The sequence below is a fragment of the Narcine bancroftii genome, chromosome 6, assembly GCF_036971445.1.
Source record: "Narcine bancroftii isolate sNarBan1 chromosome 6, sNarBan1.hap1, whole genome shotgun sequence".
Lineage (NCBI taxonomy): Eukaryota > Metazoa > Chordata > Chondrichthyes > Torpediniformes > Narcinidae > Narcine > Narcine bancroftii.
The window spans coordinates 40850634-40877684 of record NC_091474.1 but is presented as its reverse complement, the minus strand read 5'-3'; the positions used below and the strand labels follow the sequence as shown (position 1 = coordinate 40877684).

The window sequence follows — 27051 nt, the reverse complement described above, 5'->3', positions numbered from 1 at the left end:
GCCTTGCCTGACGGAAAACTATCCTGGGAAGCAGGAACACGGCCAGATCTCAACTACTCCCAAAGGGCCTCGGGCGCTGATGGCATGGCGAGCTCGATGGGGCCGACTGGAGACCATGTGGCTGAAGGGACTGCGGGAGCGCAGGGGGGGGGGGCGAATCCACAGACACCCGGTGTCTCTGAAGGGACTCTCTTTTATTGGCGGCGGCGCTGGTTTTGCTGGCGCCTCTTTGTGTGTCTTTACGACAAGCCAAAGACATTTTTTGTTTCTTTATTACATGACAACAAATGAATCCTGAAGGCTATTCAAATTCCCCCCCCCCCCCCTGCTTCCTTGCACGTGGCGCGTTCAGTTCAAGTCACAAATCACTCAAAAGCAGTATTTCACAGCAGGTCTTGACCCACAGCGTGGTCTTAATACCCGTGACTGCGAGTCAACAGTGCAGCAAGTGTAAGCCGAGCGGGTGCCACTTCCCGGGGCGAGAGAGTGTTGGAATGACGGGGAGTATAGCGGCATGAGTCGAGTAACGATGTCAATACGTGGGCGACCAATTGATTCAAGAAAATGGAAAGCAAAGAATTAAACAACGGAGCAATAGCGAACAACGCTGGGAAATGCAGGTCACACTCAGAAAGACGGGCAGGGTCAGTGGAGAGAAGAATTCGGGCCAGTAAGTTCCGTGTGAGGTGCTGCTTCTCTCTCCAGATGCAGGCCATCTCCAGTATTGCTGTGTGATTCTAACGCTGGGGTCAACGTTGAATTGTTGAGAGGTGAATTGTGGGCAAGTGTGAGATCGCCAGTAAATTCGAGACTAACAGAAACGAGAAGCCACGTCCAGATGGGCTCAGAAATGGGGATATCGGATGAAGGGTCCGTCAAATATCTCCGCAGGCGCTGCCTGCTTTTTAATTACTGTAGCAAGTCCAGGAGGGTAACAAAGTGGGGAAGAGACGGATTTTCTAGCAGAAAAACCATACTGCAGTTTTGTTATGCTGGTTTTATTTAATTTGACGTAATACACGGTCACGCCCCAGGCCTGCTTCCCCGATCTGCAACATCTGGCGATCAGGTGCTACCCATTCTGCTTGCCATCATCCTGGTAGTAGTGCACATTGTCCCCAGGTTAACATCTGGCTAGGACTGGAAGGGCGGAACCCTGTGATCAGAAGCAACCAGACAGCAGCCTTCAGGATGGTTATACAGGACTTCAACAAGGCCAACCTGAAGAAGTCTCTAACAACTTCGACCAGCACGTTACCTGGGAGACCAAGGCTACACCACCAGGAAGAAGGCCTATCCAGCAATTGTGGTACAAACATCAAAAATGACCAGATGCTTTACTACTAAGTGATGAACTGAACATCTTTTATGGTCTCTGAGTGGGAGAACTCAACAGTGTCTACGAGAATCCCTGCAGAGGCTGAGGACCCTGTGATATCAGTCTCTGAGGCTGATGTCAGACCATCACAAGGGGTCAGACCCTGATGGCATACCGGACAGGATACTGAAAATCTGTTCCAACCAACCAGCCAGAGTGTTCAAACATTTTCAATCTCTCGTTGCTGCAGGCAGAGGTTCTCACCTGCTTCAAAAGGGCATCAATCATCCTGGTGCCCAAGAAGAGTAGAGTGAGCTGCCTCAACGACTATTGCCCAGTGACACTGGCATCTATGGTGATGAAAAACTTTGAGAGGTTGGTCATGGCCAGAATTAACATAAACCCAAGTAAGGATCTACCACTGCAATTCACCTACCATCACAATCATTTCACAGCAGATGCAACATCACTGGCTCTGGATCACCTAGACTATAGCAACTCGTACATCCAGCTACTCTTCATAGACTACAGCTCAGCCTTCAGCACCATCATACCCTCAGTACTGGTCACAAGCTCCAAACCCTGGGCCTCTGCCCCCCTCCCCACTCTGCAACTGGATCCTTGACTTCCTCATCAGAAGACCACAGTCAGTCAGTACAAATTGTAAACAACGACTCCTCCTCACTGACTATACACAGCACACCTCAAGATGCATGCTTAGCCCACTGCTCTACTCACTCTACACCTATGACCATATGGCCAGGCACAATTCAAATGCCATCTACAAATTTGCTGAAGACCCCACAGTCATCAGCAGAATCACAGAGGGCAATGAGGAAGCATGAAGGAGGGAGATAGATCAGCTAGTTGAGTGGTGTCAACAATATCCCTGCACTCACTGTTAGCAAAACCAAGGAGATGATTGTGGACTTCAGGAGAGGAAGTCAGGGGAACATGACCCAGTCCTGATTGAGGGCTCAGTAGTGGAGAGGGTCAAGAACTTTAAATTCCTGGGTGTCAACATCTCTGAGGATCTGTCCTCAGGCCTCCATGTCGATGAAGAATGCTTGCCTGCATCTAGAGAGTTGTCCACTCGACCAGCGACATCACAGGCACCATTCTTTACTCCATCCAGGACATCTACAAGAGGCTGTGTCTTAAAAGTTAAATTTAAAAACAGTCTCTATCCTCAAGGACCCTCACCACCCAGGCTATGCCCTATTCACACTGCTACCCATCAGGAAGGAGGTACAGGAGCCTGAAGACCAACGCCCAGTGAATCAAAAGGACAGCTTCTTCCCCTCTGCCATCAGATTTTTCAATGCACACTACCTCACTTTTTTCCTATTTTCGCACTATTTAAAAAAAATTGAAATGTAATTTATATTTGCACTGTAACGCTGCCGCTAAGCAACGAATTTCGTGACATATTCAGGACTATAAATTCTGATTCCTTTTCTCACCATCTATCCCAACCCCTTTTTTTTTATTGAAGGCTCTTTCAACTGCTCCCGCTGCACATTTTTACTGCTCTGATAGGGGACCTGTTGAGCTGAATTTAGCGCGCATTCCGCGAGAAATACATAGCCTCTCACGAACAAAGGTAGGCGATAGGCTCCTTAACGGGCCATCAATGGGACTGCATGACAAGGGGGCAGAAACAAAAGGACGAGCAGCAGGGGAGAGGAGCCACGTCTGCGGGCTTGGAGCCTGGCGTCTCTCTCTCTCAGGTAAATGACTGAGGTGCGCCTGGTAAGAGTTGCGCAGGCGCAGGCCACTACAGCTCCAGTCCTGTGGGGTTGGAAGAGGCAAAATACCTTTGGCAGTCGCTCTGGCTGGATTCGGAATATGTCGTTGATGGGGAAAGTGGGCAGTTGGCAGGTAAGAGTTCTCGGACACCCCTGTTCACACGCGCGGGGGGGGGGGGGGGGAAAGAATGTGACTCCTGTTGTACGTGGCTTGTTTCCTGAGCGTGGGGCGAGGGGAGGGATTCCTGACAACACACCTCACCTGCCCCAGTGCACCTCCGGAGCGGGTGGGGGGGGGTCGCGCTCCGCAGGGAGGGGAAGGTCTCCGGACTCGGAATGCGAACGGAGAGACCCGGGGCCGGCATGAAACGCAGGAAAGGCCGCGTGTTCGGGATGAAGGCTCGGGGGAACTAGTGCATGTACGGGCCCGTTCGGAGTGGCCACCGTGTCGGGAGCGCTAACTCGGCCGGAGATAGGGTGTTCCCGTGCCCCATCACCAGTTTTCCCAGGTCCACTTCACCTTTACCCCCACCCTCACACTTTCCGCTCGGACACCGGCCCCTGGGGATGTACGGGGCTGCATTTTATCTCCCGGAACCCAGTCTCCCCGGTGCCCATCGCTGATCCTGGACTCCAGTCCTAATCTCGCCCGCGACTCCTGCAGCAGATCAGACGAGTCTAAATAATGGACTGTTTCTCGGGGCAGTGGGGTGGGGTGGGGGGGGGGGGGGAACAGTTAAAGATCTTGAATGGCAACACGCACAACTTATTAATTTGCTTAACAGAAAAAAAGTGTTGAGGCAATCAGCACCCCATTACCCAGGAGAGATAACCCAGGTTGAGGACAAGTAATCAGCAAAATAATGACCTGTAAACGAACCGTGATTATCTCAGGGATGTCTTCGGCCGAAGATTCAGATGGAGGCTGTGGGTGTTCAGGGTTCATCAATGACCCCTCAATAGTTTTAAGGTTCATTTGCGCTCAATGACAATGAATTCGTTAAACTGATATGCAAAGAGATAAAGCAGATGGCCAGCGTTGGCGGGACAGAACGGAAACGTTCACGAATGTGACTGCGATCTCTTCAGCACGGCCTACCATTTCGATACTAATCCCACTTACCTGCACCGGACCCGTAACCTAGATCGTGGCGACTCGAGTGCTCGCAGGCAATACGGTGCGAGTGACTGCCTCCATAAACCGCTCAGCCAGCCAATTCTTGTGGTTCTATTTCACCGGATGGTCAGTAAATTAACCCCGTGACACACGAAAATAAGGGGCATGTGATAAAATCCCTCTCCCCAGCAGTCCCGAGGCTTCTCATTGTAGCCTGGGCCATCAATCTGGATACGAGTTTGGTGATTGTAAAATCACATCTTTGCAATCCGTGTTTCCAGCCGAGTCCATCCATTTAAAATTGCACGCTGCAGAGTTTTTGGGGATGCGCCTCTTTTGCCTCGTATGCAGAGTATTGTAGGAGGGGAAGGCACGATTGGCGAGCGTCCATCTGAACCTTTTGATTTAAAAAAGGGCCAGATGACGGGCTCTGCGCTTCGATCTCATCTGAGGCCCAAGGCTTTAACTTTCGTTAGAAATTAATGATGAAGAATTTATTCAGTTACTCGGAGACTTCTTGACGTTGGCGACTAGTTTAGGTTGATGAATTTAAAGAGGGGGAAAGGCATATTCGAAGTAGATGGGAAGTTTTTCCTGAATAGTTTATGTCACGACAATTTGCAGTGAAAGACATAGCTGTAAAGGGAGGGGGATCATTCGTTCAATGTCGCTCAGACCAAATTTAGCTTCTGTTTGTGGGTTCTCTGCCGGCTTGACAGAGCCCACTCAAACACGAACCCGTGATTTTAGTTCAATGCACCTTATAACCCCCCCCATCGGTTAACAAAATCTCAGGAAGTCGTAATAGTTGCACGATTCGGTGCACCATTAAGGTGACGAAGTTTCCCTTGCCGAAAACACCGCGTTAATTGCACAACACGGTGTTACTTTGTTAAGATGCTTGTTCAAGATTTGTGTGTGTTTATATGGTGAAGAACGCTGTTTTTTGGTATTTAGAATTCACAATTCTCGTCATGGTGGAAGCAGACTTAACAGTAACTGTCAAAAGGAAATCTGATAAATGTATATTAAAAAGCACTTTACCGGGCAATAGAAAAAAAGGGGCAATTTAGATGTTTTCGAAGCTCTCACACGTATGATTCTGTGAAGTAGAAAGGATTTGGAAGCATTTCATCTTCATTCCGAGTAGTGATCCATTTTCCTTTTGCTTATTCCGTTTCCCTGGCCTCCCTGTTCTTAAGATTTTTTTAAAAATCATCAGTTCCAGCCTTCAAACATTAAATTGACCAATATATAAAACCCAAAAGTTGCAGGAAAACTCAAGACTATGTAGTAACCTGCTGAATCGCCAAATGTTTCCAGAATGTTCGTGTTTCAAATTTCCGGCTTCTGCCGTTCAGAATTTTGAATTAATTCGATTTGGTCCAGTTTGCACTTTGAGGAGAGAATCCTATCCGCTGTTATGTGAGGAGGTGCTTCCCGCATGTTCAAACTCCCGCCTTAGCTTCCTGTCCACCCCACCCCCCCCCTGTTTTATTGCTTTTAAATGCCCAAAATGGATCACCCTTCATTATTCTATTTAAGAGATTTTAGTCTTGTAGATGTTAATTATTCAACCCAGTATCAAATGCTCCAACGCTTCTCCCGCGTGGGGCCCAGGACTCCACGTCTTTTTTTTTCGATTGCAATCCAGTGGGGATGAGATAAATTCCAGTAACTTAACAAATGTTTTATTCCCTGTCCAATGGCCCCCCCAAACTCGCTCCTTGCCTGTTGTCTGTAGCCAGAGGACGGCGGGCAATGATCGAGTGGAAACGTCGCTGATATTAACGGTTGACACTGACATTGTCTGCTTCAGAATGAAGCAAACACAGCGTTCCGTTATAAATAATTCTTGTTAAAAGATAAATGTGCTGCATTTAGTAGGGAGAATGTCAATTAATGTTTTGCCGTAATAAGGATGCGAACAAAGTCATAACCTAAGTTTAGAACCTTTCCCATTAATGTTGTTTCGTTGATACATACTATGGCCCTTGCGTGACTGTATTTAACTGGGCTCTGGGTAATTTTCCACTGATCCTGAGTTATCGCGGTTGTGTTGTAAGATGTACTATTCAAATTTGAAGGAAATTCAAAACGTCCCTCTCTCTTCCCCATCCCCTTCCCAAAGTCCCTGTGTCAGGCAATGAAATGCATACACTGGAGTTGTTTTCGGCATTTGCGCTCAGGGCAAGGAGTCTTCACCCTATAAGCTCTGTAAAACTCTGCTTTGACCACACTTGGAATATTGTGTTCAGTTCTGGTCGCCTCAGTACAGCAAGGACGTGGAAGCTATGGAGAGGATGCAGATGAGATTTACGAGTATGATGCCTGCATTGGAGAACGTGTTCCTTGGAGCGAAGAAGGATGAGAGGTGACTTGATAGAAGTCTGCAAGATATGAAAGGCATAGATAGGGTGACAGCTAACACCTTTTCGCTGTCGGGGGCTGGAGTAGCAAACAGCAGAGGACATCTTAAGGTGAGGGAGGTTTACGGGAGACGTCAGGTGTACGTTTTTATACACAGATACGAGTGGGTGCTTGGAATGCATTGGAAGGGATGGTGGTGGAGTGTGGTACAGCAGGGATATTTAAAAGAAAGGTCCATGGATACAAGAGATGGTTATGGGAATATGGTGGGGAAGGTTTAGTTTGTTGAGTGGGTTTCTGTCAGTCGGAACATCATTGGGCCGAAGGACCTGTACAGTGCAGTAATGTTGTTCGAAACGTCGGTTTTGTATCTATCTCCTCCAGTCGCTGCGAGGCCAGCTGAGTTCCTCCTGTACTTGTGTTTTACTGCAATCACAGCGTCTGCAGAACTTTCGTGTTTCGCTGATGTTCTATTAAGCTTACATGGCCTTCCAACCTTGGGATGGGTGGTGGGTGAATGGCTTCGCTATTTTCATTCCCTACTCTGTTACCTTGGACGTCTTTGAAATTCACGACTGCTCTTTTGCATTCCTCATGTCGGGACAATGTCGCTTGTTAATAGGCTACGCCAAAAATGGTCATTCGATTTGATGTCCAGGAGAATCCCTAAACCTTCAGGTCGTTGCTGCACAACACCAGGTTCTTGGGGGGGGGGGGGCTAGCGAGTTGTTGGCGCCGAGCCACTCCCACCTCTACACAGCACCCGCTTTATGGATGTACAGCTGTTATTTTGATTTTGCCTCTTGAAAGTGCAAACAGCGGCACAGAGCCATTAAAGGAGCGCTTCTGCGCTGCAGTGAGATCGTGGTGTCACTGGCCGTGCAAAACAGCACCATGCCCATTCTAAAATAGAGTAATTCTATTTCCTGCTATATCAGTGGCATAACGTTACAAAATAATCTCCCGGTAAATAAAACAGAACAGGCCATGCATTTCCACAAATTATTTAACTTGGTATCTATTAGACAATGCATCTAGTAGTACACATGCAGTGTGTGATATAATAAACAGCCTGTTGTACAAATAGAATAGGATAAATCAAGGCACCGCAAATAAAAAAAATTAGGACAATACAGTTTAAAAGATATACAATTTTAAAGGTTTTAATAGAATACACAATACAATGTATTTAAATACAGTATTAAAATACTGTCCCGCATCGGACTTGTCAGCCACAAACGAGCCTGCAGCTGACGTGGACTTTTTACCCCCTCCATAAATCTTCGTCCGCGAAGCCAAGCCAAAGAAAATATAATGTAAACATGTATATTATAGATGTGATCCACACTTGTATAATACAGCTCAGCATGAAGTTATAAACGTGAGACAACAATCAGCAGTTCTAGTGAGGATGCTCAGATTTTTTGGCGTTTTTCCGAACTGAAAGGGCTCCTCGCACTGAAGTGCATTTCTAAACGCTGTTGCAAGTAAAGCGAGAGGTCATGAACAATTTTAACATGAATTATGATAACACAGGGCAAAGGGAGAGTTAAACATGTTTGCACACAGCGGGCTAGTGGGGCATTTTCATTAAAAAAAAATCACAAATAAGTATTGGAAGGGAAAAGTACAAAGTGGGTAAACTTAATTGTACACATCTTCTGGAGCAAAGATTCTGTAATCAAACACCTGATTGGTGACAACCACTAATTTTTTTAAAAGCGTATGTGACCGTACAGGAAAAAAAAATGAAGCAAGACCAACCAAGTAAGGCGGCAAATTCCTGCGCATACTGGTTGAGGTTTGCATTAACCAACATAACTTATTTGCAGCAATAACGCGCTTCCTTTCCGGATCTTACCACCCGCGGTCTCTGCAACGCGAACGAATTTACGAACCAGCTGTTTTAATACAAGCAAACCGACGTGATTCGGGACCGAACCCTTGGCTTTTTCAGCTGGAAGGTGAGAGGTGGCGACCGAAAATCCTTCTCTCTTCTCAACCAACTGCTAGTAGGGTTCTTGTCAGCCCGCTAAATCTGTGAAAGGAATTGGATGAGGCTTTTCCACTGGTTACCCCCGCTTGCCAAGGAGAAGCAATTCTGGAGAGGGCAAAGAAAGCAATTCCATTCCTAAATATCTCCTTCCACAATCGGATGCTGTGGAGGGGAAGCGCTTTGGTGTCTGAAGTGGATCGGTAGCAGACTCTCGCCGGTCTCTTCTCAGTGGTTGGGAGGCAGCCTTCAGCATAATTCGCCGTATTTCACGTGAAGCCGATTTTAGCCCTTTGAACGGACCCGGCGTCAGTCAACGCGCAGCGACTCCAGTCGGAGTTGCATTATCGGAAAGATCAAGCTGTGTTTTCTGGACCGGGTGCCAGACTGGCTACACGGCCCTCGATGCCCACTGAAAGGGACGACCCTGGAGCGGAGAAGGCCACATCCACTCAACAGGTTGCGTCCCAACATTGCCGGAGTTACACTGGGGATATTTGCAGCGACAGAGTTGATTGGCGACGATGTCCTGGCTCAAGGTGCCTGCCAGGTTCGGACCACCTCCAAGCCGGAGACGGTGGTGATAACCAGCCGCAGCCCCCATTTGTTGAGAGACTGCACGGATTGACATTGGCTGCACCCCCACCTCGGGCCGGGCGGCCAATAGCACCGTTCCTTTGCGGGGGACGAAAGCGATTCGTCGGCCGGTCGCTTGGCCCTCCTGGTGCCCCGGCTACGTCGTCCCGTGAAGCGCCGCCCTGGGGGCGGAGGGTGGTGTCGGCTTCCGCCCGCCGAGCGACTGACTCATTGGAGGGCCAGCGAAGCCTGACCATTGGAGGGAGATCAGGGAGTAGCGGGAGGGACGGCGAGAGGGGGGGAAGTTTAACGTCATCCAACGCTGGGTTTGGATCGCGAGGTTGGGTTGCTCCGGAGTTGGTTCCACGGCGGAACAAACATGTTGTGGAAACTAGCGGACAACGTCAAGTATGAAGACGAATGCGAGGTAAGAGGCACCGGGGAAGCGACCACGCTGGAACGGGCTTCGAATTGGTCATATTCGCAGACCCCGCTTTCCCTTCATTGTTTCAGTTCTCGGTGAACGAGGTTTGTTAAGTGCGGAGTTGCATCCGATTAAACTCCAGGGACGATTCGGCCAGTTGAATTGCTGATACCTTTTTAGAATCTCCCTTCTTCCAATTCACGCTCCGATCTTAACTGGTACCTGCAGACTTGGGTCCGCACAAGTCGGCCCTCCTGTTCAGTTCGAACTTTTGTTTGACCTTGTTTACACCATTGCAAACCCGCTCCTTCCACAGGGCAAAGTGGATCATTCGGAGCTGAGAATCAGCGTTGACGTGCGCACCCGGCTATTTTGTTTAAATCCCCGGACTGAGTGTTCCGGGCAGCCCTCCTGGGAGGGGTGACCCTCCTGTCTGACCGGTTTGTGACGTGCCCCATGGCCGCTACCGAGGAGTCCAACAGAGCAGAAAGCGAAGGTGTTCAGCCAGCACCCCCCCCCCCCCAAAAAAAAGCCCCCGCTGCCTTCCAAGGACCACAGGAGAGACCCGGGCTCTTGGACCTGGGAGCACCCAACAAGCTGCGGATACTGCCCTCTGGATTTGAAGCTCGGCGGGTCAGGTAGCGTCTGGGGAGCCAAAGGAGCAGGTCGGTCGGGTATCCGGCTCGAAACGACGGCCTTCGCCGTTGACCCCCACAGACGCCGCTGCCTGACCCGTCGAGTTCGCAATCCTGCGACGGGCCGAAAGTCTCCCCGATTCGTAAATCGCTCCTTTTCGATGCACGCTCGAAAATACCAAACGAAGTTAATTATTTTAGCGTAATTGCACCATTTGATCGAAACGCGCTGGACCCGTCTCCGCATCCGGCCAGTTTTCTCATTTCACCTTCGTTGAAAAGCCGGTCGCCCCTCGCGTCCCGATACGAGCGGCGCCAATCAAGGTGGTCGCATTACGCCCGCATGATCTTTCAACAGCATTTCCAAGGGTGAATTCCAGCAACATCCATCCCACAGCGGGGGTACTCGTGGTGTTGGCAACTTCCCCGCGGGGCACTGGCTCGTTCCGGGGACACGCTCTTTAACCCTGGGCAGAAAGTGTCCTGGTCTCCGTGAAATCCAAAATAGTTCCGATCCCCTTTATAGAAAGACGCTGCTGCAATTGGTTTCAAATTCTGGAGGGGATTAACAACTTTTAATCCTCGCCATTCAAATCTCAACTTTTTGACTTGGTGTTGGGGCCGTGATTTGCTTTCGGCAAATATGGACGTTTGGTTTCGGGAGAGAATACAGTAGCTGCGTAAATATAAACCACCCTGGTAATAATTCCAATGGCTGGAGTTCGATTGCGAATTTCTTGCGATGTCCGAAAGTTGCACCATTCGGCCATGCCGTTTAGTGGGCGCTAGGTGAACGCGCAGAATAAGTTGACGTGCCTTATTCCGGATTATTGAAGTTCTGAACTTTGACAGGACAGGGAATCATAGTTTGTGGATGAAGATGGATTGGGAATGTTTTTATTAGAAACTGAAAATAAAGTCCTTTCCCCTCACGATCTTCGATTCATCCCCATTCCCGTTCGCTCCCGTCCCAACTCTATTCCCTCATCTGAACTAATGTTAACATCAACTCCGTATTTTAGAGTGGGGAAGTTAAACCAATATTTCGAACTTTAAATCTCAAAGATGCACAGAATTTTTTTTAAATAGTCGAGCACAAAAACTGACCTATGATGTAAAAACCAAGTTGGGGTGAAGCTGGTCAGGGCGAGCTGCATCTGTGTTCTGAGGAAAGAGGAGACTATGTTTGTAGTCAACATCTTTTGTGGGATGCAGTCATTGGCATGATCAGGGAGATGACTGAGGACTTCAGGAGGAAGTCAGGGGTGCACCACCCAGTTCCTCATCGAGGGCTCAGGGGTGGAGAGGGTCAAGAACTTGAAATTCCTGGGTGTCAACATCTCCAGGATGTGTCCGGATCCCCACGTTGATGCAGTCACAAAAGGCTCCCACCTGCTATACTTTGTTTAGTGTCTGAGGTGGTTTGTATGTGCGGAAGACTAATAACTTCAGGTACAGTGGAGAGCATTCTGGCTGGTTGCATCACCGCCTGCTATGAAGGTGCTAACTCTCAGGACAAGTATAAGCTCCAGAGGGTTGTTAACTCAGCCTGTGACATCACAGGCACCAGACTTCACTCCATCCAGGAAATCTACATGAGGGTATCTTTTTTTTTAAAAAAAAAAGCAGTCTCTAACCCCAAAGACCCCACCACCCAGCCTCTTCACATGTGAAAAGGGTACAGAAGCCTAAAGACAGCACTCTGGTGGCACAAGGACAGTTTCTTCCCCACAGCCATCAGATTCCTGAATAACCAAGGATGCTGCCGTACTTTTTTTTCCTGCGCTAGTATTTTAATTTTTTTATATATAGTACTGTTGTAGGATGATTTAATATGTATGTTTGCACTATAACGCTGCCACAAAACACCCAATTTCATGACTTGTTCGTGACCATAAATGATGATTCTGATGCCGTTGACTGTGCGTTTGGACTTATTCCAGGCTTCAGATGGTCAGAAACCTTTTAAACTCTTGTTTCCTCAGGAACAACACGATGGAAACAGCAATGGAACTCCTCGGTTGCCTCAGCTCGGGGCAGTTACCCAGCACTTGTATTCCGCGGCGCCTCCTCTGTCTCACACCCCGAGTTCTGACTTCCAGCCGCCCTATTTTCCCCCACCGTATCAGCCCCTGACTTACACCCAATCGTCGGAGCACTACTCTCACTTGAGCGACCCCTACTCCCTCAACGTCCTCCACCACCATCACCACCATCAGCCGCAGCAACAGCAGGCGCCCAGTTGGCCGGGACGTCAGGGGCAAGACGCGGTTCTGTCCCATCACCATCGGGGAGGGGCGACCCCACAGCTCTCGGCACTAGAACCCAGGAGGGAGATCAGGCGCCCAGACGGCCTCATCCCGGGGCCTCATCACATGGACACGACGCTGGCAGAGAACCTCAACATGCACGATGCCCTTCACGCCATCGAGGCAGTGCCGGTAAGAGCCGTCTTCCTTTTATGACAAATGAGCCTAACACTTGATGGCCTTTTTAAGTATCTGAAAACAATGAAACCAGTTTTATTTTTGTTTATTGCTAAAAAGTAATTCACTTAAAAATTGATGTAATTGTTCCCAACTGATACAAAACTCCCCAGTCCTGCCTTGGTGAGACATTCTCCCCACTTTGTCCAAGAGAAAGGCTCATGGAGCAGAAATGGTTCTAGATTTTGGACCCCCTCCCTCAGGGAAAAAAAAGCTCTAATAAAATCAAGGCCTTGGGTTACTTGGCACTGACAATATGCTGTCACTTGGGGGGTGGCAGAGAGAGAAACGGCGTTAAATGCTCCAGTCATTCTGCAGGTTGGGAGCTCGATGCTCCCATCCCATTAGGTTGCAGACCTCGGTTCAAGTGGATAAATGAACAAGTTTCAGAAGAAAGTTTATTTTCAATTCGCAAATAATTAAATGCTAATGTTTATCAATTATTTATTGCAATTTAATTAATATTAACAGGCATAGCACAAGTCTGTTTTGATTTTTGACATATTTTATCAACAAATGAATGTCGATCTCCCGTTACAATATATAAATGTATTTCACAATTCTTTTCTGGTGTAAGCGGGTGGTTTCTCTGTTCTGCGGGATATTTTTTAAAGGAGATGCACCAATGGACGGTCGGAAATGTGGTCTGGGTATTGTCAAAGGGGGGGTCGGAAGGTGAAACCCTCTTCCATCCCCCCACATGTGCCCTTGTTTGTAGGAAACCCGAGAGGTGTGGGAGCGCTGGGCAAGGTGACCATCACTGAGCGCACGGCCAAAATTCAGACTGGCAGCTCCTCTCCAAGAATTCTGGTGCATTATCGTCAATTGTTTCAAATGATCCGATCAAGATGATATTTACCTTGCATTTTATGAAATAAACTGAAATTACACGGCAATATTCCACCTCTATACCCACACTTTAAATTATTATTTTGACGTTTAAGATCTCCTGTTTCTTGACTTATTTATATTTAAATCTAATGGGGGGGGGAGAGAATTTTTCAAATATATAACAGAGGCAGAATGAGCGAGCGGAATGATGCTCCCATGGGTGCCAGTGTGAAGGGGGAAAGGCCCCACAGCCCCTGTTGTGTACAAAGGAGGCCTCCACCAGATTGTGGATACGTGTTTGGGAACTGGCCCTTAAATGGTGATTTACTTTTGTTTGCAGCACGTGGAGGACCCGAGCATGCTCGTACAGGACCAGGGAGTTATAAGGAAAGGTAAGGCAGACTCTGCCTGCAATCTCTGCAGGGTTCCATCCAGGTCCGGGACCACCTGTATAACAGTAATTTCCCACACAGCTTTAATGAGACATTGACTGGTCACTTGTCTGAGTAACCCACCTGTTAAATCATTCCCCCACCAGGCTTGCCTGGTGCAGAAGTTGACTGGACACCCTGCAGGATGAAAAACAAGACTTGTCAAAGGGCGAATGAACCTTCTTGTAGGGTCATCCCTTACATCGAAGCTTGGTCTGGCCATTCAGTGCAACAGAACTCCCCTACCCCCCAGCCATCTTGGACCTCACCATGCCACTGGATCCAGGAGGGGATGTCGGGAGGGTGGGTCTTGACTTGTGCAACCCTCTAGTCACCTAAATCCATTCACGTACACACTGTTCCTTTCTGAGGAGTGGGGCATCCTCCTATCAAACTCCACACACTGACTGAAAGGAGCCACCATCATCCTATGGGATGGATAACCAGAAGACTGTAACCTTCCCATCCCCAAGTCTGACCTAAATGTCTCTGGATCTATGAGTTAAGTTGGAGGCCTGAGTGTGGCTTCTTTCATGGGGTAGGATAAACTTTACATGATCGTTTGATTGTTCTCTTGTTTCCAAAAAAAATGACATTGACCACTCTGCCCAATGAGTAGAGCGCTGTCTGGCAGCTCCAGCTCCTTAGCTGCAGTGTTTCCTGGTGATCTATCCATTTTCTTTTGTCCTGCATTCCAAAGACTTGCTGGTTGGGAGTTGAGGAGAGGGTGTGGCAAGAATGCTTTTGCTCCTCTCAAATACTGCTTTCCTCTCAAATACTGCTTTCCTCTCAAATACTGCTTTCCTCTCAAATACTGCTTTCCTCTCAAATACTGCTTTCCTCTCAAATACTGCTTTCCTCTCAGTGCAGGGTGGAGTGGTGCTAAGGAAGTTGGGTTCACGTGGTTTGTCAGGGATTTGCGAGCTGCTTTATTAAGAGTCTGGTTTGGGTGATGTACTGTTTGACTTTGCTTGAATACAAAATTAAGCTTTTGTTTGCTTAAGACAATTCCCAATTGCAAACTGCAGAGTGTCCCTTGTGCCTCTTGTAATTAGAGCTGTAACTGAATGGTATATCTCTTTCACAAGCTCTTCTTGCATGGGAGGGGGCTTCCCATTGTTGGGATTTGGGTTACTATTCTACCTGGTTGAACCTAGAAACCACTGATTTTTAACAGGACACCACTGAAAGCAAAGAGAAGCTGCTCTGAATGCTGACTTAGGTTTTGACAGCAAACCTAAAATTAAAAGGATGTTAAAATTGACATTTCTGAGTCCTAAAGATTGGTTGCAGTGTAGAATTAATAAATGGGTTGTCTAGATTTTATTAACTTTTCCTATGGTGTAGGAAGGGGTAAACATTGGCAATTTACTCTCCCTGTGACCACTGGTGAAAGTTTGTTTTTGATACTCTACAAACTTGTTTAACCAGAACTAGTAAAGAACTTGACTCTTGTGTATTAAGGTCTATGATACAGTTTAATCTGTTGAGGAATGGAGACTGTAGTCTGATGTACATATGAATGAATATGTTAAGATGAAAGACTAGTTGTAGGATATAATTGATATTGTTTCAGACTTCCTCTAATTTTTGTTCTCCTTTGTATAAAGCAATGGGTGATGTATCCATTTTAATTTTGGCATCAAGAGATGGGAACAGGAATCTGTACACCTGTGGTAAATTTCAGTGATTTGGGGGGGGGGGGGGAAGTTAGAAAATACTTCAGTTAATAGAATTGATTTAGGACTGATTTATACTGGCAGTTTGCACCCTTGTTCCTTTGCTCATGATGGTATCATACCTCTTTGTACAGGAGGAATGCTGGTTCATTAATACAACAATTGGTGCATTCATTTTGCAGCTTCACAAATAAGGCTGTACTAGGGGGTTCTGTGTACTGTTCTGCCTGCCACACCAAAGGCAGAGTGTGATTGTGGTGGAAATTCACCAGGATGTTGTCTGAATTGGAAGAATTTAGTTCTGGGGAGAGAGAGAGAGGGAGTGTTTTCCTTGGAGCAGAGGAGTAATTTGATAAAGGTATATCAGATTGAGTGGCATAGGTAGGGTGGATAGTTTGAGGGGGGAAAAAACTCCTAAGGTAAAAGGTATCAAATGAGTGGGCGAAGATTTAGTGAGAAGTTGGAGTTTTAAAGTGGATCTTCAGAATAAGATCTTTAGTGATTGAAATCCAGAACATGCTGACAGAGGTGACAATTTAGACAGATTTTAAATGGGAAAATGGTCCTAATGCAGGTAAATGGGATAAGTACTGGGAGTCAAAAAAGGTTGACATGGATGAGATAGGCTGAAGGATCTGTTTCAGTGCTGTATAACTGATGAAATTTTCTCGGGTGGATTTCAGGAGATTCATAAATCTGTTTTTGATGGATCATAAAGAGAATGAATGCAAAGCAATCACCCCACACAATGATTCAGATACCAAACATATAAAGCAAATGTCCACCATATCTTTCCCTCCAAAGTAAAAAAGATACTACTAGCCTAGGATAAATCTCAAATTCCTTGACATGGAGGAATTCAGAAGTGGCCCTTGAACAAAGATATGGGGAGGGGGGGGGGAAGAGGGGAAGAAACGAAAAACAACGGTGATAGTGGCAGATGTTGTCTTCCAGATGTGAGACCAGTAATTTGGCGGTTTCCTCGATGGAATTATGATTGTTGGTCTTAGTACTAGTTGACTTGGACTGTGGATAGTTTGAAGGGTTGTTGAGAACTTAGCAACTCCCTCTGTCAGCCCCAACTTTTGGCCAAATCTCATTCACAATTTTTTTGCTTTCATTTTGTGAATGATAATGAGCCAGATAGGGATCTGGCTAGAATTTTCTGAGGCTGAGTAGAATGTGCCTGTGCAGCCAAGTTGCTCATTTAATGCCACTGTATGGGAAGGAATCACAGCTTTTAAAAAATTCACCTAGGACTAATGGAAGATGTCCGATTGCACAGATATAGCATCCAACACTATGTTGGATGAGCTGTTGACAATAATGCTATCATTTTGTTCTCCTTTGAATGTTAATTATACTTGGATAGTTAACTCAAAAATCAAAGTAGGACTGAGGTCAGATGAATAGCTCTGATGGTAATCTTAGGACATGTTGCTGAATGATAATCCAGTTTCTGAATCTGGTTACCCATAGCCACTGGCCATTGTGAGTCTTCATCCAGGTGGTAATCCTGGTGATTTTTGTTTCCAGCCCATGTGTAACAATATTAATCAGCAGGAATCCACTGCTGGGGGGGATCTTTCACTTTGCAAGAGTTTGAAATTTTGCTAATGTTTAGTGTTTAAGAATAATGGATTCTAACTGGCATCAATCAGTATCTATGAACTTTATGGCAAGCAAGCTAGAAGCTCCTCAGTCCACGAGTCTAGTATCTATTTGCCAATACTGACTTTGATGACTGTCTTGTGGTCCATTTAGTGTCATTGGTGCTCTGAATTCAAACAAAAACTCATCTTGTTGTGGAGTGATGTGCATTGTGGACAATTGTTTAGTCACTGCAGCACCAATTGTGATATTTCCAGCTACATTCCTCACTGTTAAGACTTGTGTGTAAACTCTGAGTGCTTTCTCATGCCTGGTTGATGTGACAGTAACTCAGTCTGATAACGGAGCGAGCAGTTCTGATCCCTGCTGTGTCACTCCATGACAGCATCGCCAATTTCGCTTTGCTTGGATTGAAATCAAAATCTTCTTCTCGTAGTAATGTGCTCATCACATAGGTGGTACTTCTCATCAAAGTTTCAATCTATCTAAGTTTGTGGTTGCATAAATGTAGGCTTCTAGATTTTCATAGTCTCAAATTTTTGCATTGTCTCTTTAAAGCCCAATGATATATATCAACTTCAGTGACTCCAATTCCATCTGTTTAGGCACCTGTTGAAGAACTAGTCCTGACCTGATTCTGAAAGGTGACACTTCCAACTCAATTGTTTGAGTTGCAAAACAGTAAATTTCTGTGGAAATGCGTGGCAAACCCCATTTTAAGATTTGTCGCTCTATGTAGATGTATAGCTACATTTGCAATATTTGGCATTGATAGATCTCAAAGATAAATTATTGTAAGAGAATGTGTGGTGAATAATTTTCTTTGCTCAGTTTGATTCATGAGGTTGGTGTTCTTACAGGGGTTATGACGTATCCGACCATTCATAGGTGTTTAGTTTATTCCTTAAAGTCCACTGGTGTATAAATTGTTGGACTGGATTTATTGCTTTGTGTGATTCACTCCTCTCCTTCCACTTGTCTTAACATGTCTCTGATGATTTGAGTGCTTCAGTATTAAATACTCCATGGTTGGAGACTTGAAGTTATTACCTGTGATTTATTCTTTACTCCAATACCTAATGTCAATACCCAGACAGTTTTTACCCAACTGTAGTGGTAATGTCTTGCTATTAATAATCTTAAGGTTTCCATTTGCCTTGCATTCGAATATCCTTTAAGAAGGTTCGCTTAAATCGTTGCTGTTTTAACTGTTGAGTGAAGCTACACTCGGTTAATTCATCCATACTGATGGGTCTGACATTACTGAAGACAAAGACTTATTTTTGTCCTTATTTATACACTGCTCCATGTCTGTGGACCCATGGCATTTTGAGGCAAAGCTGCTATTTCTGCATCTTCCACTGTTTCCTGAAGATCGGGGACAGCTGTCTCTTCTCTTCCCCTGTAACTCCATCACACCAGAATCTTTGCACTTTCTTTCATGTTGTTCTGAAGCTGACTCATTCCTCTTGCTCATTCAGTCTGTATTGTGATGTTTTTAATTGATATCACAACACAATGTGTCACCAGCCAGTCGCGTTTAAATTAACCACTTGAAGCAGTTTGTTAGAGCGTTCTAGAGTAGTACTGTAGAGCATGGCCTGTCAAGTCTGTGCCGACCATAAAGCATTCTGTTTATCATTTGCATCTTCTGATCTACAGTTCCAGACACATTCCTTCTGGAGGAATGACATCCTAGAAAGTGGTGTTTTTCTGTGCTCTTCAGTTTCACCCAGACCTTGCCGGGTGTGTGGGTGTGTGGGTGTGTGTGTTCGAATCAAAAATGCCTAAAACCATCACTACCACTAGGTGTCAATATCTCCTTAAACGGGGCAGACCCTGTCTTGTATGAAATCATACTAATTATTTGCAAAGCATATTATGCTAACAATGAATTTATGGAAATCCATATGTTTGATTTATTGGACTAAATGCAGGGACAGAGATAATGTGCAGCTCACGTGGTTAGTGTCAATACAACGGATCATTAAAACAGCCAAGAAGATAACTGGGATCTCTAGTGATGACATTCACCAGGAGTATTCCTAAAATAAGGCTCAAAGATCCCTACCATTCATCACACAGGATCTTTGACCCACTACCTTCAGGAAGGAGGACCAGGAGCATCAAAATCAGGGCCTCAGGGCTGGGAAATGGTTTTTACCCCACAGGCTGTGAAATTGATGAACAGAATCCTGTAACCTTGGGTCTCTAAAATTGAAATAAGTAAATTATTCTGAAAAAAATTATACATAATAATCACATTTTATATTTTTTATGAGCTCTGTGAGAAATGTATTTTGTGAGTTCTATGGCCTGTTTTGTCTGGTTGTACCTTTTATAGTCAGATAATAAATTTGAACATGAACTTGCGTGGGACACTATAATATGAAATGTTAATTTAGTGTGGTTCAGGATTGAGAACTTCTACTCCTAATGCATGTTGGGAGTCAGATTCTTTGTTTACACCACCTTTGGTCATTAATGGAGACCATGCAGCTCTGTCCTGGTCCTTTTGAGTAACTATCATCTATAGGTAGCCCCTGACTTACGACCGTAATTGGGACCACAGAGTTGGTTGTAATTAGGATTGGTTGTAACTCAGATCTCAGGCTGCCACTGGGTAGAAAGGGAATCTTAGGGATGTATGTGATGTCATATATGTTCTCTGACAATAAATCTGAAATTTGACAATGCTGTTTTGGGGTTAAAATCTGGAGCTGACTGTAAAGTACTGTATTGTGGAAGGTTGTGGCTGTCATATGACAAGCACTACCCATTACCTGGTTGAAAGACACCACCTGCTCAAGGTTTGGCCCTGCCCCACCCATTAGTGCACACCTGATGATTGGCCCCTTTAATTCACTTGTACAGTACTTTTAATACAGCAGTTTTAATATTTTTAAAAAATCGGTAGTTTGTGCAGGTGGACTTGCATAGATTGGAACTTGAGGACTACCCGTACGTAAGGTTTCTCTACCTTTCCTGATGCCAGCTCTGTTCACAGAATGATTAAGCAATTGCAAGTACTTCAGTTAAAGGTTCAAAGTTTCCTAGTAAATGTCATTTGAGATCTCGTCTGTTGTATTGATCGCAAAACTTCTGGAGAACGCTGTTTTGTTGTACTTGTGCAATTGGATGATAATAAACTTAAACTCCCTCAACATTAGAGAACCTCCCCTGCCTGTTACCAGTTCACCCAGAACTAACACTCCAGGAATTCAAAGCCCTCCCTCCAGCAAGCTGCAGCCATACATTTGTGGTTATCCTATATTTGCTTCTTGTAGAATTGATAATCAAAGACATTATCTCCTGAGGGGAGGAAAATTTAAAAAAAAAACTGCAGATGTTGGAATCTTGTTGAAGCAATGAGAAGCTGGAGGAACTCAGCGGGTCAGGCAGTATCCATGGGTCAAAATAGTCAGGCTAAAGTAGGAAGGGGAAAGGAAAAAGGAGGGGGAGAAGCTGGAGAAGAGCTGATAGGTGAAAGGTTTTTGAGAGGTGGAGAGACCCATTTTTTGCGGGTGGGGGGGGGCAATTCAGAGAAAACTTAAGAACAGTAATACCATTACATTAATATATAACGATACATAAAATTAGAACAATTGGTGGTCATGCCATTCGGTTTAAGGCTGTTGGGAGGGATATGATATTCCTCAAGTTTCTGTTTGGCCTTGCCCTAGCAATTGATGAGGCCAAGGACAGACATGTCTGCATTGGAATGCTGATGGTGGGAGTTGGAGTGGTTGGGTTCTGGAGTTTAAGCCTAGACCCACAGCAGAGTGCAGATGTTTAGTGAACCTTTGGAGGTCCTGTTTCTTTTAAAATCTTGCTTAACATCTTGCATTCTGCCTCCCATTGTTTCCTTCAGTATTGATAGTATAGGTATGGGTCCTGACCATGGGAACTTTCTGTCTTGGTGATAGATGATAGAATGCAGATGATAGAATCTGAGCAAACAGAAGAGGAGCAATTGAAGCCACAAAGCTAGATTGGTGTACAAATTGCCTTGCAAGTGGAGCACACTGAACTGAACCAGCACAGGTAAACCATTTTGAGCAGTGAATGGTTTTTGGAACTTGCATCCTTGTTAAACTAACCAAGCCCTTTTGTTTATCAGGTCACATGAATGTGTAGCATGGAACCATGCATCTCAGATCACATGCCAAACTTGTCTCAATAAAGGGTCCTGCATCTGATTAACATTTGGAATAAAGTAAATAGTGAAATGGGAATGAGGAACTTTGGGTTAATTAAAATGCTTTTGACTGAAAACAGACTTATCCCATTTACAATGAATAATCGAGTTTTTAATATTTGGTTCTCTAAAAGAATTAGAAATGTAACTGATTGTTATGAAAGAGGAAATTTAATGTCATTTTGGCCAATTAAAAAAATAAATGGAATACAAAATAATACAACATTTTGTTTTTTATCAAATAAAAGCAAATTTACAAGATGAATAGCGTCCCCAGGGTTACTGCCTGAAAGAAGTGAAATAGAAACTTTGAGTTGCAATAGATCTATTAAGAAATTTATCTCTATATTACAAAAGGGATTTCCAAAGCAGGGAATTCATAGATCTAGACAAAGATAGGAAACAGATTTAAATATAAGTATTGTGAAGAAAAATTGGCTGGAATTATGTTATGACACTATGACAAACACAATAAATGTTATAGATTGGTTCAGTATAATTTTTAACATCAACTGTATCTTACTCCATAAAAATTAAACAGATTGAAATCTGATCTATCAGACAAATATTTTAGGTGTAGTTAAGAGATGAGTACTTTTCTGCATTCTGCATGGCCATGTGCAAAATTGAGGCCATTTTGGATAGAATTAGGAAAATTCCAGAACCAGTTATGGGAGTTAAATTACCACAAGATCCAATGCTCTTTTTTTTTATTGAGTAATAATTTGACAAATGAGACCAAAATTTAAATTTATTTTTTTTCTCCAAAAGGAATTTGTGAAAATTGCATTAGTAGTTGCAAGAAAATGTACAGCAGTGACATGGAAATCAGATTCACATTTAGGAATAGAAAGATAGCAAGTGAAAATACAGTTGTATACCTCGATTACATATAATTTAAGGAATAAATATTATTTTATTTGAAAATTTGGTGCCCATATTTACATATTGTAGGTATTAACTTATAAAGGATTTTCCCTGAACCTCGTGAAACCTTGCTTACTTCTGGGGATAAGTGAATGAATAATATTGAGAAGCAAAGTTGAGTACATGGTGATGATATTTTGGTAACCAGGTTTTTTTCTTTGACTATACTCTTTTTTTTCTTTTCTTTTATTTCTGCTTTTTTTCTACTCTTTGGGGTTTATTATTCGGGTGAGAGGATTGATGGATTTCAGGGGGTATAATATGCAACATGTATAATTGATTTGGAATATATGAATATTATTCTTTGTATCTGGATATAATATATGTATGGACATTTAAATAAAATATTTTTTTTTTAAAAAGGTAAGGAGTCCTGACCTGAAGTGTTGACTGATCACTTCTACCTGTGGATGCTGTCTGACCTTCTGAGTTCCTCCAACTTCTCCTCATTATTTGCTCAAGATTCCAATATTTGCAGTTTTTTTTTCAAACTAAAGCCACCCCTGTCTATATTTTTGGGTATAATCTAAATGCCAGAAGGACACTTTTTAACCAGTGGTGTTTTAGAGGAAACGTGGAGCAACCTGATGTAGAGATGTGATTGGCTTGAAAGAATGCAGAGGAGATTCACCGGGGTGTTGCTTGGATTGGAGAACTTTAGTTTGGATAGGGTGGGCTTGTTTTCCCTACAGGGATGGAGGTTAGAGGCTGGCCTGACAGGTATACAGGTACTCCCTGACTTGCAAACCCTTGCGATTTTTGTCCATTCAAACTATAACAGGGGATACAGGACATGTAGGAGCCAAAATGTGTGTACTTATTAGTTGGTGCCCTGGGCCTTAGGCTGTGGGTAGCCATCTTGATTCCTGTGCGCATCCACGAGCCTTCGATTGGTGCATGCATGGTGGGTTCACGTATTGGAGTTCCATTGGTGCATGCGCGAGAGTTGAGGAGAATATGCACATTTTGGCTCTGACCTGCCCTGCCACCCTAATGTAGTTTGTCAAATATGCACATTTTGGCTCTGACCTGCCCTGCCACCCTAATGTAGTTTGTCAAATATGCACATTTTGGCTCTGACCTGCCCTGCCACCCTAATGTAGTTTGTCAAATACAACATTTGATTAAAAAGTTTGAGAATTGTCCACACGTGCGGACAAAATTCCGACACGTCCATTTTGAGAGATAGCCGATCCTTCATTCCCAATTACGGTCATAAGTCAGGGAGTACGTGCATATAAACAGATAAATGAGATCAAGATAGGGTAGTAGTTGAATAATTTTTCCCAGGGTATAGGTTTAAGTGAGAGGAAGGGATTTTAAGAGGATCTGAGGTCGTTTCTTTTATAGAGGGATTGATAATCTGCCAGATGAGATGGTGAAATTAGATAAAATTATTACTTTTAAGAGGCACTTTGACAGGCATCTGAAAAGGCAAGGCATAAAAAGATATAGATTTAATATGGACAAATAAATAGGTTTGGTATAGATGGCCAAAAAGGTCAGCATGAATATTATGGGCTGAAGGGCTGTACAACTGCTTCCTAGGCAAAAGGTGCTGAATGGGAAATGACATAATTCTGGGAAATGATCCATTGTCCAAGGGTGCATCATGACTAGAACTAGCAATCAAATTACTAGATGGCACAATAATCCAAAAATGGTCATGTTCTGTTCCACTCCAGAAATAAACAGTGGTGCATGTCTGAATTTCACTGTTAAAATCTCCCAAAGGGAAAAATACATCAATAAAGGCTGGAGATCATGTTTGTTTAGCATTTCCAGCTGGTAAAATTCATTAAAAGGTGTAAATTGTAATTGTCTTTTTCATCTATCAGATCTCCCAAGATGCTCGAGCCAATGTATGAAATTTTGTGTAAATCCATACTTGCATAACCTGCATTTTGCCTCAATGTATGAAGCAAAATGTAAATTTTTGGTGGTGCGGGAAGGAATGTTGCCCATCTAGAGGCTAAACAGGTTAGGTTAGAAGAATGAAAAGTGACAATATTGTGGAGTAAGACAAGGTAGGGGTGTTTTGACTCTTACGAAAGACTCAAATGTGTAGATAGTTACAAGATAAAGAGGCCAGTCACCTAAAACACAAATGTGTAGAAATTTTTTTTCTCAAGGGGGTAGCAAAAATCTCTGGAATTCTCTCCTCCAGAGAATCATAGGGGATAGATTAGGAGTATTTAAGATGGAGATAGAGATATTTTTGAAAGTCTGGTCAATTGAGGCTGTACACGGTTGGAATTCATTGCTGACGTGCACTGCTGATCTTTCAAAAACTCCTATGTTGTCAGTTTGTGTCTAGACACCTTCACTGAACCTGGATTGATTGCTTTGCCTGGCCCTAGTTCACCACTTGGCATGGATCATATACTCTACAGATCCTGATTATTTGCACCAGATTTGGATTCATGACCTAATACTGTGTCTCACAACACGGAAACTGATCACCCATTGATACTAATCTCACATGAATTATTTACGCTCCTCAGATTCTACCACTCACCTACACTAGCAGAAACTTAACAGCAGCCAATTAACCTCCTGACCCAGGATGTGGATCTGATTAGATCACAGCCTGGCACTGATGTTTTTTATGCACTAGGGGAGATAAAACAATGATTTGTGCATTGAGCTGAGAGTTGTCTCTCTCACCCTCTTAGTTTGTTGGTATTGATACTAAGTTGTACTCCTGAATTGCTCCTTTTTAACCAATGTCCTTGAACTTGTGGGTCTGTGAGATGTTCTGTTTTCCCCTTCACCCTTGCCCACCAAGTATGACTTCATTATTTGGAAGTACACCTTTAAAGGGAAGGGCCAGCTGGCTGCTCATCTGTGATGGACATGAGATGATAGTTAATGGAGCTGATTGGATGAGAACTGAAGTCAGCACCGGCAGGGTTTTGAAACCTGAAGATGGCCAGAATGCAATGCTTCAGTGCCCTCATCTCAGGTTGAGTTTTAAGTGCAATTTTTAAATCCAACAAAGTGAGAAAAAGATTTGAGGGAATGATTTGATTTATTAGTTATCAAGTAGAAGTTGCTCATCTGTGTGAAAGAACAGTTTCCCATCAGTACACATTTTAAAAAATTTAGATACAGAATGGTAATAGGCCCTTCTAGCCTACGTGTCTGTGCTGCCCAAACCTACCTGATGCACCATCAATAACTCAAAAGACTAGAAGTTGCCAAGGATGGGCTTTTAATTGCTTAAAACTATATGTACCCACATGTTGCTTGGCCTGAGTCCAGAGCTCATACTGGAGGAGGGGTCTGGGCGTAACAGCCTTTATTAGAGGGTTCCAAGGGGAGGAGACATTGGTACAGTCAGCATGGAGTCAGGGCAGCCATACACCCAGAGATGGTAACCAGTCGTAATACAGTGGTATCACCACAATACCTAAGTGACCAATTAATCAATCTACTAACCCTGCAAGGGTTTGGAATATGGGCAAAAACTGGAACATCCAGAGGAGCCCCACTCCTTACAGAGGCAAATTTGAACCTGGATGTTCTCTTTTTATTTAAACTTGGATTTTTATTTTTAATCAAATTACTGTCAACTTAAGATTGTATCTTCTATCAACATTTCAGGCCAAATTATCTCCAAAGCATAACCACTATTTCCCTTTCTTTTTAAAACATTCCTGTATCTATTTTTTTTAAAAATCACTTCCCTGATAAACACTGGTCACTGTTTTGTATAGATTTTTTAAAATTTGTTCGCATAACTGGTCACATTTTTTACAATTCTCTGTGTCGGTTCTGAAGCCAGTATTGATTCTGATCAATTTTTATTGCAAATTTGTTTTCAGAGCTGAAGCCAGGATTGAACCCAGTTGTTGGAGGTGTGAAGCATTTGCTTGATGTGCTGCTCCATTTTGTGTGGTTTAAAATCTGTAGCATTGAACTTCTGCACCTTGTGCCAGACTCACACAAATCTTTCAGTTTTTACCCATGTGTTGATCACTCAGTATGAGTATTGTTCCAAATAAGAATGTTATAAGTCATCACATTGAACTTTCTTTTGCTAATATAAGAGTAGTGATCTGGTGATACCATTATACACTTCACCCAGATGGGCATCTATCAGCATTGCATGTGTGAGTTCCCTGAGCCTGGACTGATGTTTTTCTATTGATATCTTTGCTGACTTAAACCCATGGGCTTAATGCTGGCCACCAGTGTCATCAAATGGACAAAGGTTGGGGCAATGAATGAAAACACTGGGCATCCAAGTCTGTGCTGTATGAGGAGATGTCCAGAGTCCAGCAGAGAACTGCATAGAGAAATGGTGGGGGAACTGGATATGCAGCCTTTGGACACTGATTGGGCAGTCAGGTCTGTGGGCATGGATTAGATGGACAGGGCCATGGTCTGTGGGCATGGATTGGGCAGTTGGGTCCCTCTGCACTCCACACTCCAGACTGATGATAAAACTACAGCAGGTGGCATCCTTTCTGCTCATTTCCTGTTGCATTTTTGTCTGGGGATGTCTGCGAATCTTTAACCCAGAGTGAAGCTTCAATCTTTTTTTATATTGTTTCTCCTTTGGTCATAAGAAGAGGATAGGTTTAATCTGACACTGGGTTTATCCTTGTTTGACAGTTCTCCTCTTCCAAGGCATTCCTTTAAATCCCAGTTTAGCTGATGGCTCCATTCTCAATCTTTGAAGATTTGACAAGGAGGAGAGGT

At 44.2% G+C, this 27051-nt stretch overlaps 1 protein-coding gene across 2 annotated transcripts in view; it reads left to right on the top strand.

Moving 5' to 3' along the window:
* The first annotated feature begins 3112 nt into the window (after positions 1-3112).
* The window catches only part of tfap2c (transcription factor AP-2 gamma (activating enhancer binding protein 2 gamma)), a 42828-nt gene continuing 18889 nt past the window's right edge, over positions 3113-27051 (top strand). Inside the window, exons 1-3 of one of the 2 annotated variants that reach the window (XM_069884744.1) lie at positions 3113-3199; positions 12167-12622; positions 13839-13890. In XM_069884744.1, the coding sequence (XP_069740845.1) occupies positions 3167-3199; positions 12167-12622; positions 13839-13890 (541 nt within the window). In that variant the 5' untranslated portion in view covers positions 3113-3166. Of the gene's footprint in view, positions 3200-8403; positions 9550-12166; positions 12623-13838; positions 13891-27051 lie in introns of those variants that run through there. The other variant, XM_069884743.1, reaches the window with a different exon arrangement.